Below are 14,755 nucleotides of genomic sequence, written 5' to 3'. Positions count from 1 at the left end.
ATATGCGATAGAGTGGCAAAAATAAGTTGTTTATATGCTTCCAAGATCACTTAATCACTTAATACTCTCTTGTGAACATTCTTCTAACATTTTCTATTAAACATTTCCTTTACTGACTTAATTAGAAGAAACTTCTTATGTAATTTTTATAATACCGAATCAAGTAACAAAATATATTTAAAGGAGAAACAAAAGATTCATATCTCAATGGATACGATCGATCATATTCCTCATGTTGATGGGCCAGAGCTTGACTTCGGCCTGCAGCAGGCGTTGCCTGTCCAGGACTCGACGCTGATTGCGGCTAGGGTTCATCAACGGCTTTCGCTTCATCCTCTGCAGCTGCATATCTTCGGTCTCAATCTCATTTTGTCCAAAGGCTTCGGCATTACTTTCCTGGCGATATCGGAAACGGTTGGCGAAGGCATCGAAATAAAGATCAGGATTGTAGACATGTCGGCCGGTGCGGGGCTGTTGCTCATGCTCCTCGGTCTCCTGACTCTGTTCCTCGTCCTCTTGAGACTGCTCGTTCTGGAAGTTCAGGGAGAATCTGATGGGCATCTTGCCGCTCTTTTCCTTGGATGGCTTGGTGCAGCAGGATAGCTTCTTGGTGGTCTTTTTTTTGGGCTTGGGTGTGGTGGTCTTTGCTTTTTCCTTGTTCTTGTCCGGCTTGGCAGGCTTTACATCCACGATGACCTTCTCCCCATCCGTGGGCTCCTCTGTCGTTTCCGCTTCTTCAGGAAAGTCCGTCTGACATTCTTCACTGTCCACTGAAATATCAGGAGCCGCGGTGCAGCTCGACGCAGCCCCATTCAACTCCGGCTGGTACTTTGGACGCATCCCGAATAACTGTTGGAGCTGCTGCAGCAACTGGGTTTGATAGTTTGTCTGTACCGTTCTCTGCTGCCGAAACTCCTCCTGTGTGATCTGCTCGTTTTCCTTGACCGACGGATTCATAAACGGAACCTGCTGCAGAAACTCGTCCTGCTGTAACTGGAAAGGGTATTGTGACGTGAATTGCTCGTTCTCCTTGGCCTGCGGATCGATAAACGGAACCTGCTGGGCAATCGCCTCTACCACGGCAGGCATGTCCATTAGTTTCTTGAGGGATTCGTAGGAAAGCCTCGACGGCATCAACCGGGCGAAGGAAGCAACATTCTCATCTTTCTTTTGCTGCTGCTGTTGACTTTTCTCCCCCATCTGTGGCAGGCTCTTCATGCCACTCCGGTAGCCGCCGGCTACCGGCTTCTTGAGAAGACTTTCCTTTAGACTCAGTACCCCGCTGACGTAATCGTCCGCCAGACGTGGCGGTGCCGCCAAAGGTGCAGATAGGGGGAACGACTGCCACAGCGACTGCACAGGCTCCTGAAGCTGGAACTGTTTGGGCTGGATGTGCAGGCTATTGGCGATGCTCAACATGGCAATCAGAACGACTAACCGGGCGACCGCTCCGCTTACTCTACCACTTGCCTCGCGTGGAAACATTTCTCAGTTTTAGAGGAACACACAGAAGGAATCGACAAGCAGTTATTTTTGACAGATTTATCAAAGAAATACTATTCGATTGTTCAATGCTGATTCGTGTGATCGATTTCGAAAATGTGTGTCATCAATCAGGCAGGCTCAGGTTTTCCCTTTCGCTAAAATGTTTCGATTTACTTTTGAAAACCACAAAAGATGTGATCCCGTGTTCACAAAAAGCAAGGTTTTTCGTTTACAAAACGGAAACATTTTCCTCGAAGAAATAAAAAGTAAACGCCCTTTTGTACAACAAAAAGAATCTTAATTGCAAAAGTAAAAAAATATATGATTTTTCAATGCATTTACATATAATTTACACCATTACCAGGTTAATATTCCTTGTGTCTTTTTAAATGGCTTTGTTGAACCCAACCTCAACCTTCAAAATAATTTATCAGAGTAACAACACTTTTCCTTTTCCTGCTTACAGCTGACACAGCTCGATCGATTATCGATACATCGAATGTGACGCATAACAGAAGATTTCGACACTAAATTGTGCGCTTAACAGCTCTGAAAGGTACGTTAACCAGCTTACTTTGGTTCCGTTTTAAGAACGGAAAAATGTTGGCGTTCGGAAAGTTTTTGCGAAAATGAAAGCCGGAGCCTGCCTAAGTAAATTTCTTAGTAGTTTTTAAAAGCAATCGACTTCCAAAGATTTTCGTGCTCTAGAAAAACAGTACGTTTCGTGATACTGCTGCTGACTCTAAAGATAAAATCTTACAGAACTGCTGGATGAACCCACAAACTGTCATTAGAGTCGACCACACACACCCATTAAAATATTCCTTGTGGCATCGCCACCCTCCAATATCATCCAAGTCAATACTCACTGTACACTTTGAAAGGTCCCCAGTGCTGATGCAAACTTAATTGCTCCTGTGCTTGTTGTTGCTGCTGTTGCTGCTGCTGCTGCTGTTGCTGCTGCTGTTGCTGTTGCTGCTGTTGCTGCTGCTGTTGATGTTGCATCAATTGGCTGTGCAACTGAAGCGGCGTTGCCGCCTGATGAGGCTGCGGCTGCTGTGGGGACAATGCCAGCGTCAATGGTTGCAGCAGACATCCCAATTGTTGTTGCTGCTGCTGCTGCTGCTGTTGATGATTCTGCTGATGGGCAAAGGCTGCGGCCCCATTCCCAACACCGACTCCAACTCCGACGTTGACTCCACCCGGGTACTGCTCGGCGAGCGCCGTTTGATTAGCAATTATTGCTGACTTTGCATTTTGCGGCGATGTCGTCGCCTGGACAGCCACGCTGCTCTTCAGCTGAAATCCAAACTGCTGGGGCTGCTGCTGCTGGTGCTGGTGCGGATGTGTATGCGAATGCTGATGGGGATGCTGGTGCGGATGCGAATGCTGTTGCTCCTGTTTGTATTGGGACCAGTGGAGGGCACCGGGAGCCGCCGTTGTGGCTGCCGTGGTGGCCACTGCCGCCGCGGTGGCGGCATTTGAGAGCAGACTCTGCTGATGCAGCAGCAGCTGCTGTTGCGGCAACAAATTGGCCATGGCCGCCATGGCAACGGCAGCCACCTGCTGCTGATGATGGTGCTGCTGTTGCTGCTGCTGCTGCACTTGCTGCGCCTGCTGCTGCTGTTGCTGGTGCTGGTGGTGGACGGCTGCCGCCGCAGCAGCGGCCACCGCGGCTGCACTGTGATGGTGCTGCCCATGCTGCTGCTGCTGCTGTTGCACGGCCACGGCCAGGCCGTTTCCATTGGTCATCAGGCGCTTCCGCTTCTTTGCCCGGACTCCATTGGAGCCTCCGCCGCCTCCGCCGCCACCGCCCCGCAGCAGGGTTGAGGAGCAGTAGCTGTCGTAGAAGTAGTCCCTGAGGGAGGCACAAGCAGACGGAAGGATATCATTACACAGGAGGTAATACGCTCGGCAAACATTTGCTCGCTAATTGAAGTGTCGGGGACTGTCTGGAGAAGCCCCCGAAAAGTATGCAACAAAGAAATCAACTGGATACCCTTTCCCATTAACTGAAAATGAACAACCTGCCAACTGTTGCCCCACCGCAGTGCAGTGTCTGTAAGTCAGTCTGTCCGTCTGTCCGTCTGTCAGTCCCTGGCCATCAGTCCGTCTGTCAGTCAATATTTGTTTAGGCCCCGCATTTCCCGCATTTCTGGCTGCTCTGCCGTTTGTATTGTCATTTGGCAATTTTGTTCGCCCTCCCGCCGGGCTATGTTGCCAGTGATTGATGCAATGACCCGAGACACCCTTCTCCCCCGCCTTCAGTGAAGCCAGCCATTTGTGGTCAAATGAGTACCAGAGTGGGCCATTCAGGACTCTGGGTGCTGCGAGTGGGGGTGTGGCTCAACAATTGCGGCTTTTTCGGTTGGCTTGTGTGTGGTCAAGAGAGTCAGTGGAGAGGGTGGACCTAGGGAGCGGCGAGAATGACTGAAAGCAGCCGTTTAATGACGAACAGAAGAGCACCTGGACTGAGCGAATCCACTGGATGGGGCTGGAGCGTGACATGTTTGCGTTTTAATTACAATCAAGTCGATGTCAGATGGATTTCCTCTCCTGCCCCACGGCGATGTCCTTTTAAAGCCGTAACGCATTTCACTTCGGCGTCATTAAGCTTAAATTAAATATTTCCACACGAGTGCAAAAGGCTGGCAAGGCGGCGCGGCCGGGACTCAAGACCCAAATAAATTGTGGATGTCGCTCAGTCATCATTAAGGCCGCGCCAGGACAAACAAGTGCACATGTCAGAGCCAGTACCAGCTCCAGCACCAGCCACAGCTCCTGGCGGGACAGGCAGGACAACCAGGACAACCAGGACATTATGGCATACATTGCAACTGTCACTCACAGCGCAGAACTCGCAGAAAGAACTCGGAGTGTGTTGACGCAGCACTCGAACTCTCTCCCCACACGGACACGCGGACGAGCGGACGAGCGGACACGCGGACACGTACACAGGAATACTCGAGTGACCCACACTGTAGACGGGAAATGGAGACGAAAACTTGGCCCGTAACGGTTACGGGGAACGGGGAACGGAGAGACTCGGCCAGCAGTTGACAGCCAAATATTTTATGCCAGACGGGCGATGAAACAAAGGACGCCCTCATGGCCATCGCCTGATGAATTGTTCCTTATTTGTTTATTTATTTGGGCGGAACTTTGGGTCTGGCCCATACATAGACAGACCAACCCCATGGTGGCCCATGGTAACCCCAGAACAGTAACCCCAACAGTCCAAGCGAAACCGAGCGAAAGTCAAGCCGTTAAATGATATGTAAATAAACTCTAAATGAATGCCACATGCCACATGGCGGCGTTAAATTGACCAAAATAAACTTTTAGATTAAATTGAAATGAGCTGCAATGGAGATGTATCCCAGAAGGCATTCCGAATAATCGTAATCGTAATTTTCCCGCGGGGGAGGGCTGGGGGGGGAGGGCTGGGCGCACTCACCAATCGTTTCCCGTCTTGCTCACATTCTGTCGCTTCCTTCCGATCTGGTGTGCCTTCGGCTCGGCCACCATGTTCACATCTGCAAGGGAAGAGAGAGAAAAAAGATTAGATGGATTCGGATTCCCCATTCCTAATTGCAAAAGGCAATCTGCTGGGGGCCCAAAAAAAAAAGTATAAACCGAATACACACAAATTTCGGGGTCCTTTGAAGTCATTGTCTTCTAAACAACATCATCCACAAAGACCGGCAGGACAATAGGAGGAATGGAATCCTTTCTCTATCTGGGCGGGGCCTTTATCATTTCAGATCCTTTCATTATGCAAATGAATGGACGAGCTGTGAGTGATTAAAAAATTGCTATGCTCTGTCTGCATGCATATCCACATTGGCCAGCTGCATTCCCAAACCACGACTAATTCAATCTGACATCACTTCACCCCCCCAATCATTAATCTTAATAAAACTGCACCACAGGCAAAACTGTATACATTGTCAGTTCTTGTTTATGCATAAAAAAAACAATGAGGCCGGAGGTGGTGGCTTTCAGGAAGTCGCAGAACAAATGCCCTCTACATTCATTTATGAAGTGGAAGTTGCATCGGAGATACAAAGCTAGATTTCAAGTAAATTTACAAAAAATGCTTGATTAAGTTGTGTATTGATTAAATCTGGCCGAAATATTCTCTTTTCCATTCTAAAAACTGCTGTTCTTTTCGGTTAAAGGGTATACAAATATCCGGGAGCAACGGATTCATGCATTTCATTTTTCAATGAAAAGGGTGCGACAGAGGCTGGTTTTTTGTAGAGGAATCTATGGGGGGAGGGGGCTGTGCAAGGGGGAACAAATGGTGGGAAGACACTCGTACAGCCCACGCTCGTTCATCATAATTCATGACAAAGTTTGAAGTGCGACGGCTGCGCCGCTGGGGGGCTTAGGGCCAGAAGCTACGCGGCCAAAACACAAGCCGCAGTCAAAGGGAGGGGAGAGCGAGGGAGAGAAAGGAAGAATCAGAGCAGGGAAATGGGAGTGAGACGTTGCTATAACTACAAATTGGTGAGTGAAGGAGGGGAAAGCTGATGGTGTGGGTGGGAGGCGTGATAGCTTTTCCACTTTCTTTTTTTTCAGGGCCTTGTCTTTGCCATCTTCTGCTTTGTTTCAGTATTTTCCATTCCATTCCATTCCTTGCCTTCCTCTCTGTTTTTGTTTCCTGCTTGCCGCCCTGCTGTCTGACTGCTCGGCAGGCAGGCTATAATTAAGATTAAGGATAAAAGCATAAGAAGGATTTCCACTAAGGCTCCTTCTCCTGCTCCTGGTCCTCCTCCTCCTCCTGCTTCTGGCCTCGGTCCAGTCCTGCTTCAATCGGTTTAGCTGCGGCCTGGCAGCATTCCACCCGACTCCAGAGTCAATGGCGCGTAGCAATGAAATATTACAGTCGGCAGCGGCGGCTCCACTTCACTCTGCGACTCGAGAGCTGTTGGTTCTCGTTCCTAATCAGAGGAATTAGCATTCCACATTTAGCGTTCTGCATTTGCATAAGCAGAGCGAAAGCTTTTTATGAGTGCTGTTAAGTTCTTTCTTTCCATTTGCCTGCCAGCATGCCAGTATGAATATGAAGCATCCGCACCAGCACCGCTGCCAGCCTTACATCTCCATCTCCATCTCCAGCTCCCATTCCCTTCTCCCCCTCCATCATTCTGGCCATCATCTCCATCAGCTGACACAGCGCGCTAAGTGCATTAAGTTGTTCTTCACACGAGCAAAATGGAGGATTCACAGTCTGAACGCACTGCCAAAGAATGGCGAAAGCGAATCGGTGGCACGTCAACGTTGCAGCTGCAGCTGCAACTGGCAACTGGCAACTGGAATTATTTCATTAAACGCTCAAACGAAATTATCAAGCAGCCAGCCAGCCAGCCAGCCAGCCAGCCAGCCAGCCAGTCAGACAGTCATCGGTAGTGGCTGCCAGGTAGTCAGGCTGTCAGACAATCAGACTGTCAGACAGACAGACAGGCAGCACAACATTGAAATTTCATTAAAAGTATCGCGCCAAGATTTATGTCGGCCGCACTTTAAGTTTCTGCGGCCTGCAGCCACTTCCGCTCTGGCCGGGAAAAATACTCAGACAGCCGCTTGTGGTAGGGTGCCTAAGATATGGCCACTACACATGCCAGGGTCGCCGTTGCCTTTGCCTTTGCCTTTGCCTTGCCTTTGCCGTTGCCAGCTCGGCTCGGCTCCTTCATTACCATTGCCTCCTACTATGTATGTAAGCCAAAGCCATACTCATCCTCAGATTCTGACTACGACTCTCCCACTTTGTAGCTTTTTTCGCGCGTTGGTTCGATTTTAGTGCTGCGCTTCCGGTGCCGGCGGCCATTAACCTGACGACCCGCGCTATCCTTGTGCCACAATGGACATGCAACTGCAGCGGCCCGGCCCCGGCCCGGCCCTTGTCCGGGGGCGAGGGTTAAGGTCTGGAATGTCTATGCAAAGCAGCTGCCTTCGACGTGGAGGATTTTTAAAGTACAGAGCGTTTCGTTTCTTTAAGAAGGAAGCATTCAGGTTTAGTGGAGTATTGAATCAGGATATTCTCTTTGATATTTCATCAAATATTCATTGATAGATGTGATACATATCCCACAAAACATCTACAACCACTGTTCGTTCCTTCGTTTAGGTTTTCTAGGCCTACGGCCCGCAGTACTCACCTAGGGTCTGGCTGAGGACCGTCTTGCCATCCTCCCCGTGGCAGGCATTGCGGGCATCGAAGGGGTTGGTGAACTGCACAAAGGCATAGCCCTTATGCATGGATATGCCTGCGACAAAAAGACAAAGAGAATAACGTTACGTGTGCATATAATCGTAGAGGAAGGACTTTCTGTTCCGACTTACCCGCCAGTCGGCCATAGATCTGGAACATGCGTTCCACATCCGTTTTGGAGCATTGGAAGGTATTCAAATTGCCCACAAAGATGCGCGAGTTTACCGCCTGCGGATCCTGGGAATTCGTCTGGTTGGACAGCTTTGACAGCTTCATGGTTGAGGGTGGCAATGTCACCGAGATGGAACCAGGACCAGGACCAGGACCTCCCAGGGACACGGGCACGTTCACGGGCACCGGCGCAGCCGCGGCGCACGTGTGTCCAAAGTACAAGAAAGCAATCCTGGCGACTCCTTGCTGTTCCCCTTTCTGTTGTTTCTGCTGCTGTTTCTCTGACTTTTCTGTTACTTTTTCTGCAGCTGTTGCTAGTGATGTTCTTGCTCCTGTTTCTGCTGACTGTTTGTGCTACTTTTTGCAGTATTTTCCGCGTTTGCCGACTGTTGTTGTGGCTTAGACGGCGCTTTGCTGACGGCTTTGTTTGCACCGCTGCAGCTTATTTCATTTTCAGTAGGATTGAGTCCTACCCCACGGCTCTGCTGATTCCTCACTTTTCCAGCGATTCCAAATCTGTGACTGGCCGCAGATTGTCCGGCTTTTGCTGGGAAATCTGTAAAATAAGACCAGAGCAAGTGCGTCCACAATAAATAAAAATCGCATCCACTTTTTTGTCCTTTTGTCTGTCTGTGATCCCGTTCCCATTCCCATTCTCATTTCCATTCCCATTCCCACTGCCCATGCCCGTCCATGTTCCTGTCTGTCGCTGTCGCTGTCGTCGTTGTTTGTCGTTCGGCTTAAATATCAAATGGATATCACCGTAGCGTAGCGTATCGGTCGTATCGGTTTCTGTCCGCGTATTTGCGTTTCATTTATAAGGACATTCACACACACGAGTACTGCGTATATGGCAGGGATTCTGTGTTGTTTTTGGGGATTTGCATCTTATCGCGTGGCAATTAAAATGCAAAAATGCCTTTTTAATTGAAAGGAACTTTTTCTGCCTTCGTTTCCTTTTTTTTCTATTTAACCTTTCCCTTAAAGAAGAGGGAAGTTTTTAGGGCGCCGTGTAACTAATTTAAGATATAGTTTAGGGAATACTGACTGCCTTCAGCAGCTCGCTGATCAGTTGAATAGAAATTGGAATAAAAGACACGAGAACTGTGCAAAGTCAATCGCATTTATTTAAAACTCTTTCCAAATGCAGAGGAACGATTTCCTGGAATTTAAGGGGATTCCCTTGTAAGCACTTTCCCTGGGTCTTCTCTTGTTCTCCCTCATGCTTCCCCGTTTCCTTTGGAGTCCCTCTCATATTTATGTCCATTTGCTTTTACTTGGAACATGTTTTGTGCTTGTTATTAAATTAAATAACTTTCAAATGGCTTACACATACGAGGAGCAGTACGAGGACGAGGACTCGGTTCAGCAACACCATTACCCCTCGAAGGATTCACAGTTTGCCAACACCTCGTTGGAGCAAGAGAGAGAGAGAGATATGAGAGGGAGGGGAAGGACGTAACTCTGTCGGCGTCCATGTAAAAGTGAAAAATTAAGCGTTTTTATTGCGCTTTCGATGGCGCAACACTGCACTGCCTTCTGCCGCCTGCCGCCTGTCTCCTGGCCTCGTGCCACATTGTGGCAACATGTGTGTTCAATGTGTGCGTGTGCGTGTGATGTGTGGAGGTCCTTTGCATAGCTCTCATACTCCGCGTCTCTTTCACTCCACACGAGGAAGGGCATTAATATGTACAAAAGACGTGCATGAAATAAAAATAAAACATGCAGCAATAAAAATAAAATACTCGTGTACTAGCAAATTGTTAATGTGATTTTTATGCAATCGCTCGACGCTATCCAGACCGGTCTCTCCATCCCCACCGCTCCCCTCCCTGTATTTATTGCAGATTTATGGCCACGCGGCAGTTGGTGTTAATTGGGAAAGCTTTTTGGGAAGCCCCGACTTGAGTCTAATGCGGAGAGAAATCATCTGATTAAAGAGTGTTAAAGGAGAGCCAAAATGGTAGATGACACTGTGCCACGGGATTCGAATATATCGATAATCCATTAAAATACGTTTTACGGCAGAATGATATTGAAACAAATTAAAACCTGACTAAAATGCATTGCATAAATATTGTTTTCGAAACTTTAAACCATCCCCGCAGATGTAAATAACAGTAAGCCCAAAAAATAGGTGCAATTCCTTGAGAATGGTGTATCATTGATCGGTATCAAGGGTTTTGGCCATCATTTTTATTAAAAGCGTTTTTCGCATTGTTTGGCATAAATCAAACAGGGTGCACAGATAGACAGAGACTGACAAAGAGAGGGAGAGGGCCGGAGAGATAGAGAGAGTCAGACAGAAAGAAGGATATAAGAGAGGGTAGGAGGAGAGGGATAAAGGGTAGCTGGGATATTCATGGCTCTGGCTGCATTGTGCGCCAGTTATGAGTGAAAGGCTCTTTATTTATTATAATGGCATTCCTGCCTGCCATTCTCGCCTCATCCACATCCACATCCACAGCCGCGTCTTCCGGCCTGGCTGCCCGAATCATCCATTCATTCATTCACCCGTTCAGGCATTCACCCATTCACTCACTCACTCACTCATTCAGTCAGTCACTCATTCAAAAGCTTTCTATTTTTGTGTCGCATTGTCCTTGCAAATGAAGGAACATCCCTGCGAGGCGGCATGTAGCCGCCGGCTCAATTCCGAGCTTCCCTCATAACGGCTTACGTTTGTTTCCCCCTCCCCACCACCGCATTGTTGTGGCTGTGGGCGGGGGGAGGAGGTATGCACAGACAACAATCGGAGCAAGAACCGTATTGAATAACCGTTTGAATATGCAACACTTTTCGTGGCCTACTTTTCGGCGCCGGAGGCGTTTTAATGAACGCAACTTTAATTAAGAAAAACACCAAGAAGGAAGAAGGAAGAAGGAAGAATCACGATGACGATGACAAGGCCCTGACACATTAAAGCTGCTGCAGCTCCTCCATCAGCAGGTGGCTTAGTCGCTCTATGGCTCCTGCTCCGGATCCTTGCTCCTGTGGCTGTGGGCGGATGTGGGCGGATGTGTGCTCCTTCAGTTAAGAGAGTGCCTCAAAGTGGTTAAGTTAACTCAGATGCTTAATTATAATTAACTGCACTGCCGAGCGGCAACCCCCAGCCCAAGCACAAGCCGAAGCCCAAGCCCAAGTTCAACCGCTAGGAACGGTGCAGCGAATTGCCGCAGTTCTTTTCCTTGAGCCTTCTCTCTCCTTCCCTCTCCGCCTTGCCTCTGCTCTGCTGGCGTTGTTTTGGGCCCAGGACAAAGCCTGCCAGTGGCTGCACTTTTATTTTCCAGACGCCTGAGCGCAAAAGTAAATTAAGACGCTTTCGAGGCAAGTAAGTTAGTAAAAGTCCCGGCCAAGGCAGTGGAGTCCCCAGACCCACAGCCGAACCGGCTTTACATGTGAGCTGAACTTTGTAATTGCGTGCGGAAAACACACACTAAAATGCTCTGAAGAGAGTCGAAGAAGCCCGACGAACGAATACTCTTTGGAGTTAAAGGTAAAAATGGGGTCTCACGGCTATATTTACCATTCTTTCGCCCGAGAAACTTTTGTTATTTCGTCAGCAACATCCCCTTTCTTCCTGCAGCCCAAAAGAATGATTGATTTTCATAGAAGTGGCATCTTCCTTGCAGGACAAGCCGCTCCAAACATTCTGTGGACTCTCGTACCCATCGAGTGCTTAATTACTTCAGCTGCATCCTGTCCGGGATCGAGCCGCCTAATGCCCTGCATTGTCTACGGCTTAAAGTCAACGACTTGTGTGGACTATATTTCTGGCTTCTTTTTTTCTGCACTCGTGTTAAAGCGTTCTGATGGGAAACGCGACGTGCTATAAATAATGCAGCAAGCCATTAAGCAGCCGCTGCCACTGCTGCTGGAGCTGGAGCTGTAGCTGTTGAAGAGCCAACGAGGTGGTGATGCCCTGGCCAGGATTATCGGAGGCAGGCGATCAAATGTCAAAGGACACATTTCGTCACCACGCCTGTTGCTATTTACAGCCTGCAAGTGTGGGCAAGGGGTGGCACAGGCACATATCATCTTGTGTGTGTTTCTTTTTCCCATCCATACATACATATGTTTATGTGACAGAGAACTTTTCATTTCAAATTGCTCGGGGGAGTGATGACGATGACGGCAGCCCTAATAGCGCTACACAAAAAATGAATAGACATCTCCGTGGCCCATTCAAAAAGCCGAAAAGTCAACAAAAGGAGCCACCAGTGGGGTAGGATGGTCGGTCGGCTACGGCTACGGCTACGGCTACGAGTCGTGCCAGATAGAGCGACAAATAACCCCAATTGAATGGAGAGCACGGGAATGGGGATGAAGGCGGTGGAATGATGATGATGGCATGTGTGTATTGACAAGGCAGCAAACAACTTTATTCATAAGCAGTCAAACAGGACGAAGCCCGGACGGACCCGTCCAGACCATAGCAGCAGACGTGACCCTCCCGACCTGGCCAGGCCGGGACAGACTGAATCCGCCCCCCGCCCGCCTCGAATCCGGGGAATGCATATGCGACCAGAGATGACTTCACGTCTGCCTGCGATAACTCAGTGGAGTTTATGGAACAGAGAACGCTGGGCCAGACCAGGATGCTGCTCCTACTTCCCATCCCCATCCTTAGCAAACTTTTAAATTCCTCAAAAGAGCTCAACATTGTCGATAAGCGGTGAACGTGCCCGCTGCGATGCTCTGCACCCGCTTTCTGTTGGAGTATTCTCGGCTCCGTTCTAAGTTCATGTTTGGACGTGTGCAACAGGCTGAAGAAAGAGGCATACTCGTGTGCCTAGGCCTTTTACCAATGATTTGAAAATATCTGTGGTACGCACAGTTCCTTTAATTCTTGGAGTCTTGCACGGATGGGACATGCCTTTTGCACTCCTATTAGATCTTCATATCCACATATTTTACAAATAATAATCCGGAAAATACCAGGATATGAGGGACATACCATTCTGGTGCTGCTAATTTATTGTAATTCACAAAGCATTTTACAAAAAAAAGCAAGGGAACAGAAAGGGACTCAGATATACGTATCGTATGTGTACGATATGCAATGTAAATGCAAGCGTGCGAGTATTAAGTGCCAACTATTTGCATAAATAACAAGAAATTAATAACAAACACACGGCACCATGGCAGCAGCCGCACAAAAGTTAATAATTGCTGCATGTCAACAGCAGGAGAGGGTTCGCAGGGGGCCGGGGGCCGGGGCGTGCGCCTGTCATGTGGGGCACATATAAATGAAAAATATCCCAAACGGAGGCGGCGGTGGGGGCGGGTTAACAGGAGCAGCCTCGACTGAAATACCATTTTATCACTTGACAGTAAATGCGTTTTATTGCGCTGCTCATTAAATAAATTAAATTTGCAAACGAACGGCAACGGCAATGGAAAATGGAAACGGAAAAATGGAAAAAAATAAAGTATTTAAACAATTACCCCCAAAGAAAATCCACGCGCTTTAACACGGCGGACATGCGACGGATGGACTGCCATCTCCGCGGGAGTCCGAAATGCCAGTGCAAATTTCACTTTTCGATCGCCGCGAATGGAATTCATCTATATATATATTATTAAGTTTAATTGCTGCCAGAAACTCCAATGCCACATGCGACAGAGCGAAAATATACATTTAATTTATTTATAATTACTCGAAAGCAATCTTAAAAGGTTGCACATCCCAAATTGCTCGAAAATTTCAATTGAATTTTAATTAATAAACGGCTTAAAAACGTGATGCTGAGCTGCGAGTAACGACAGTTTAAGACGTCCTTACCACTTTGCAGCCCATTGACAGAGTGGAACGCGAGATCGAACGTTTAATTTTGTATAAAGCCTGAAAATATGCTGTCAAATATACAAGGTTGCGATATTGGGATCTTTTATATAACTTTATTTTTGAGATTTTTGCTGGTGCTAGCTATGGACGAGAATTAACGATAAATACAGAGGAGCAAAGAAAGAAAACAATTTTAAACAGTCTAGAAAGTTCGGTTAGGTCTGGAAGGAACCGCAAAGTCAATCTGGGTCCATGTATCACTCATCCATACACTCACGATAATTGTTCGCTGACCCTCTTGCGGCTGAAGAAGCGAACGATAAAAAGGGTCTCAAGAAAACAGCTTTTCCCTGAAAAACCCACCAAGTGTTTTGCAATCATAATTATGAGAGTAATATCCGATTTGGAAGCTCTAACTACAGCCACAGCCGAGGGCATCTGTTTACAGGACTGTTAAAGTGTTAAATTTATTGCTGGTCGTCGGCATTGTTATTGTGGGTCCTGTCCGACGCTGCAGTCATGTGGCATATATTTGTTTTATTCCGCTTTTTTCGGGTCGGGTCGGGTTGGGTTGGGTCGGGTCGGGTCGGGTCGGGACAGTGGTTCTACGGTTCAGACTGCGGTTCTTTAGCGTGCATTCATTCATTATCGCCCCGTCTGTATCCGTATCTGCATCTGTGTGTGGGTAAATGTGTGTTTGTGTTTCTGTGTGCGGTCCGTCTGGTGTGGCAATAAAAATGGCTTGAATATTTTCCAGTTTGTTATGCATTTCTCTGCCACTTGGAGTGCAACAACAATTATGAATAACTCTCTGCACATAATGGTCCGGAGCTGGCCCGGAATGTGGGGGCGTGGCATGTGTGTGTGTGTGTGCGGGATCGATTACGGGCGAACGAACGGAGAGTGGGGTGCGGAATATGCGCATATACATATATCACTTCACCAATTACGTGGCAGGGAAAACAGATGGGGTAGAGGACCTATGGGAAGGCAAACGATGACGTTTGCGACAGTAATCAAATAATTGTTGCTCCGACTGGCATATACATATTCGTATATTCGAGTATATTTACATATCATTCCTTTACCATATC

At 47.9% G+C, this 14,755-nt stretch overlaps 2 protein-coding genes across 5 annotated transcripts in view; both read right to left on the bottom strand.

Annotated features, from left to right (window-relative positions):
* The window catches only part of LOC6900390 (putative mediator of RNA polymerase II transcription subunit 26), a 32,910-nt gene that overhangs the window by 2,567 nt on the left and 15,588 nt on the right, over positions 1-14,755 (bottom strand). For all 4 annotated transcript variants that reach the window (XM_033382683.1, XM_002134747.3, XM_033382684.1 and 1 more), the window contains exons 2-5: positions 7,834-8,429; positions 7,650-7,757; positions 4,943-5,021; positions 2,355-3,343 (exon numbers count right to left, since the gene is read on the bottom strand). In XM_033382683.1, the coding sequence (XP_033238574.1) occupies positions 2,355-3,343; positions 4,943-5,021; positions 7,650-7,757; positions 7,834-7,978 (1,321 nt within the window). In that variant the 5' untranslated portion in view covers positions 7,979-8,429. The remainder of the gene's footprint in view (positions 1-2,354; positions 3,344-4,942; positions 5,022-7,649; positions 7,758-7,833; positions 8,430-14,755) is intronic.
* On the bottom strand, positions 109-1,574 carry LOC6900391 (putative mediator of RNA polymerase II transcription subunit 12). The gene is made up of 2 exons (XM_002134748.3): positions 1,057-1,574; positions 109-993 (listed from the first exon to the last, which is right to left on the bottom strand). Exons 1-2 carry the CDS (start codon positions 1,483-1,485, stop codon positions 205-207), a joined length of 1,218 nt encoding a protein of 405 aa, XP_002134784.3. The 5' UTR covers positions 1,486-1,574; the 3' UTR covers positions 109-204.

Source organism: Drosophila pseudoobscura, chromosome X, assembly GCF_009870125.1.
Source record: "Drosophila pseudoobscura strain MV-25-SWS-2005 chromosome X, UCI_Dpse_MV25, whole genome shotgun sequence".
NCBI lineage: Eukaryota > Metazoa > Arthropoda > Insecta > Diptera > Drosophilidae > Drosophila > Drosophila pseudoobscura.
Note: the sequence above shows the minus strand (reverse complement) of the source record. Positions and strands in the feature narration are given on the sequence as shown.

What these genes read in the sequence shown, in the direction of transcription:
- LOC6900391 (XM_002134748.3), bottom strand. Translation starts at nt 1,485, where the DNA reads ATGTTTCCACGCGAGGCAAGTGGTAGAGTAAGCGGAGCGGTCGCCCGG. An exon ending in TAGAGGCGATTGCCCAGCAG is followed by an intron (nt 994 to 1,056) that starts GTTCCGTTTATC and finishes TACCCTTTCCAG; the next exon opens with TTACAGCAGGACGAGTTTCT.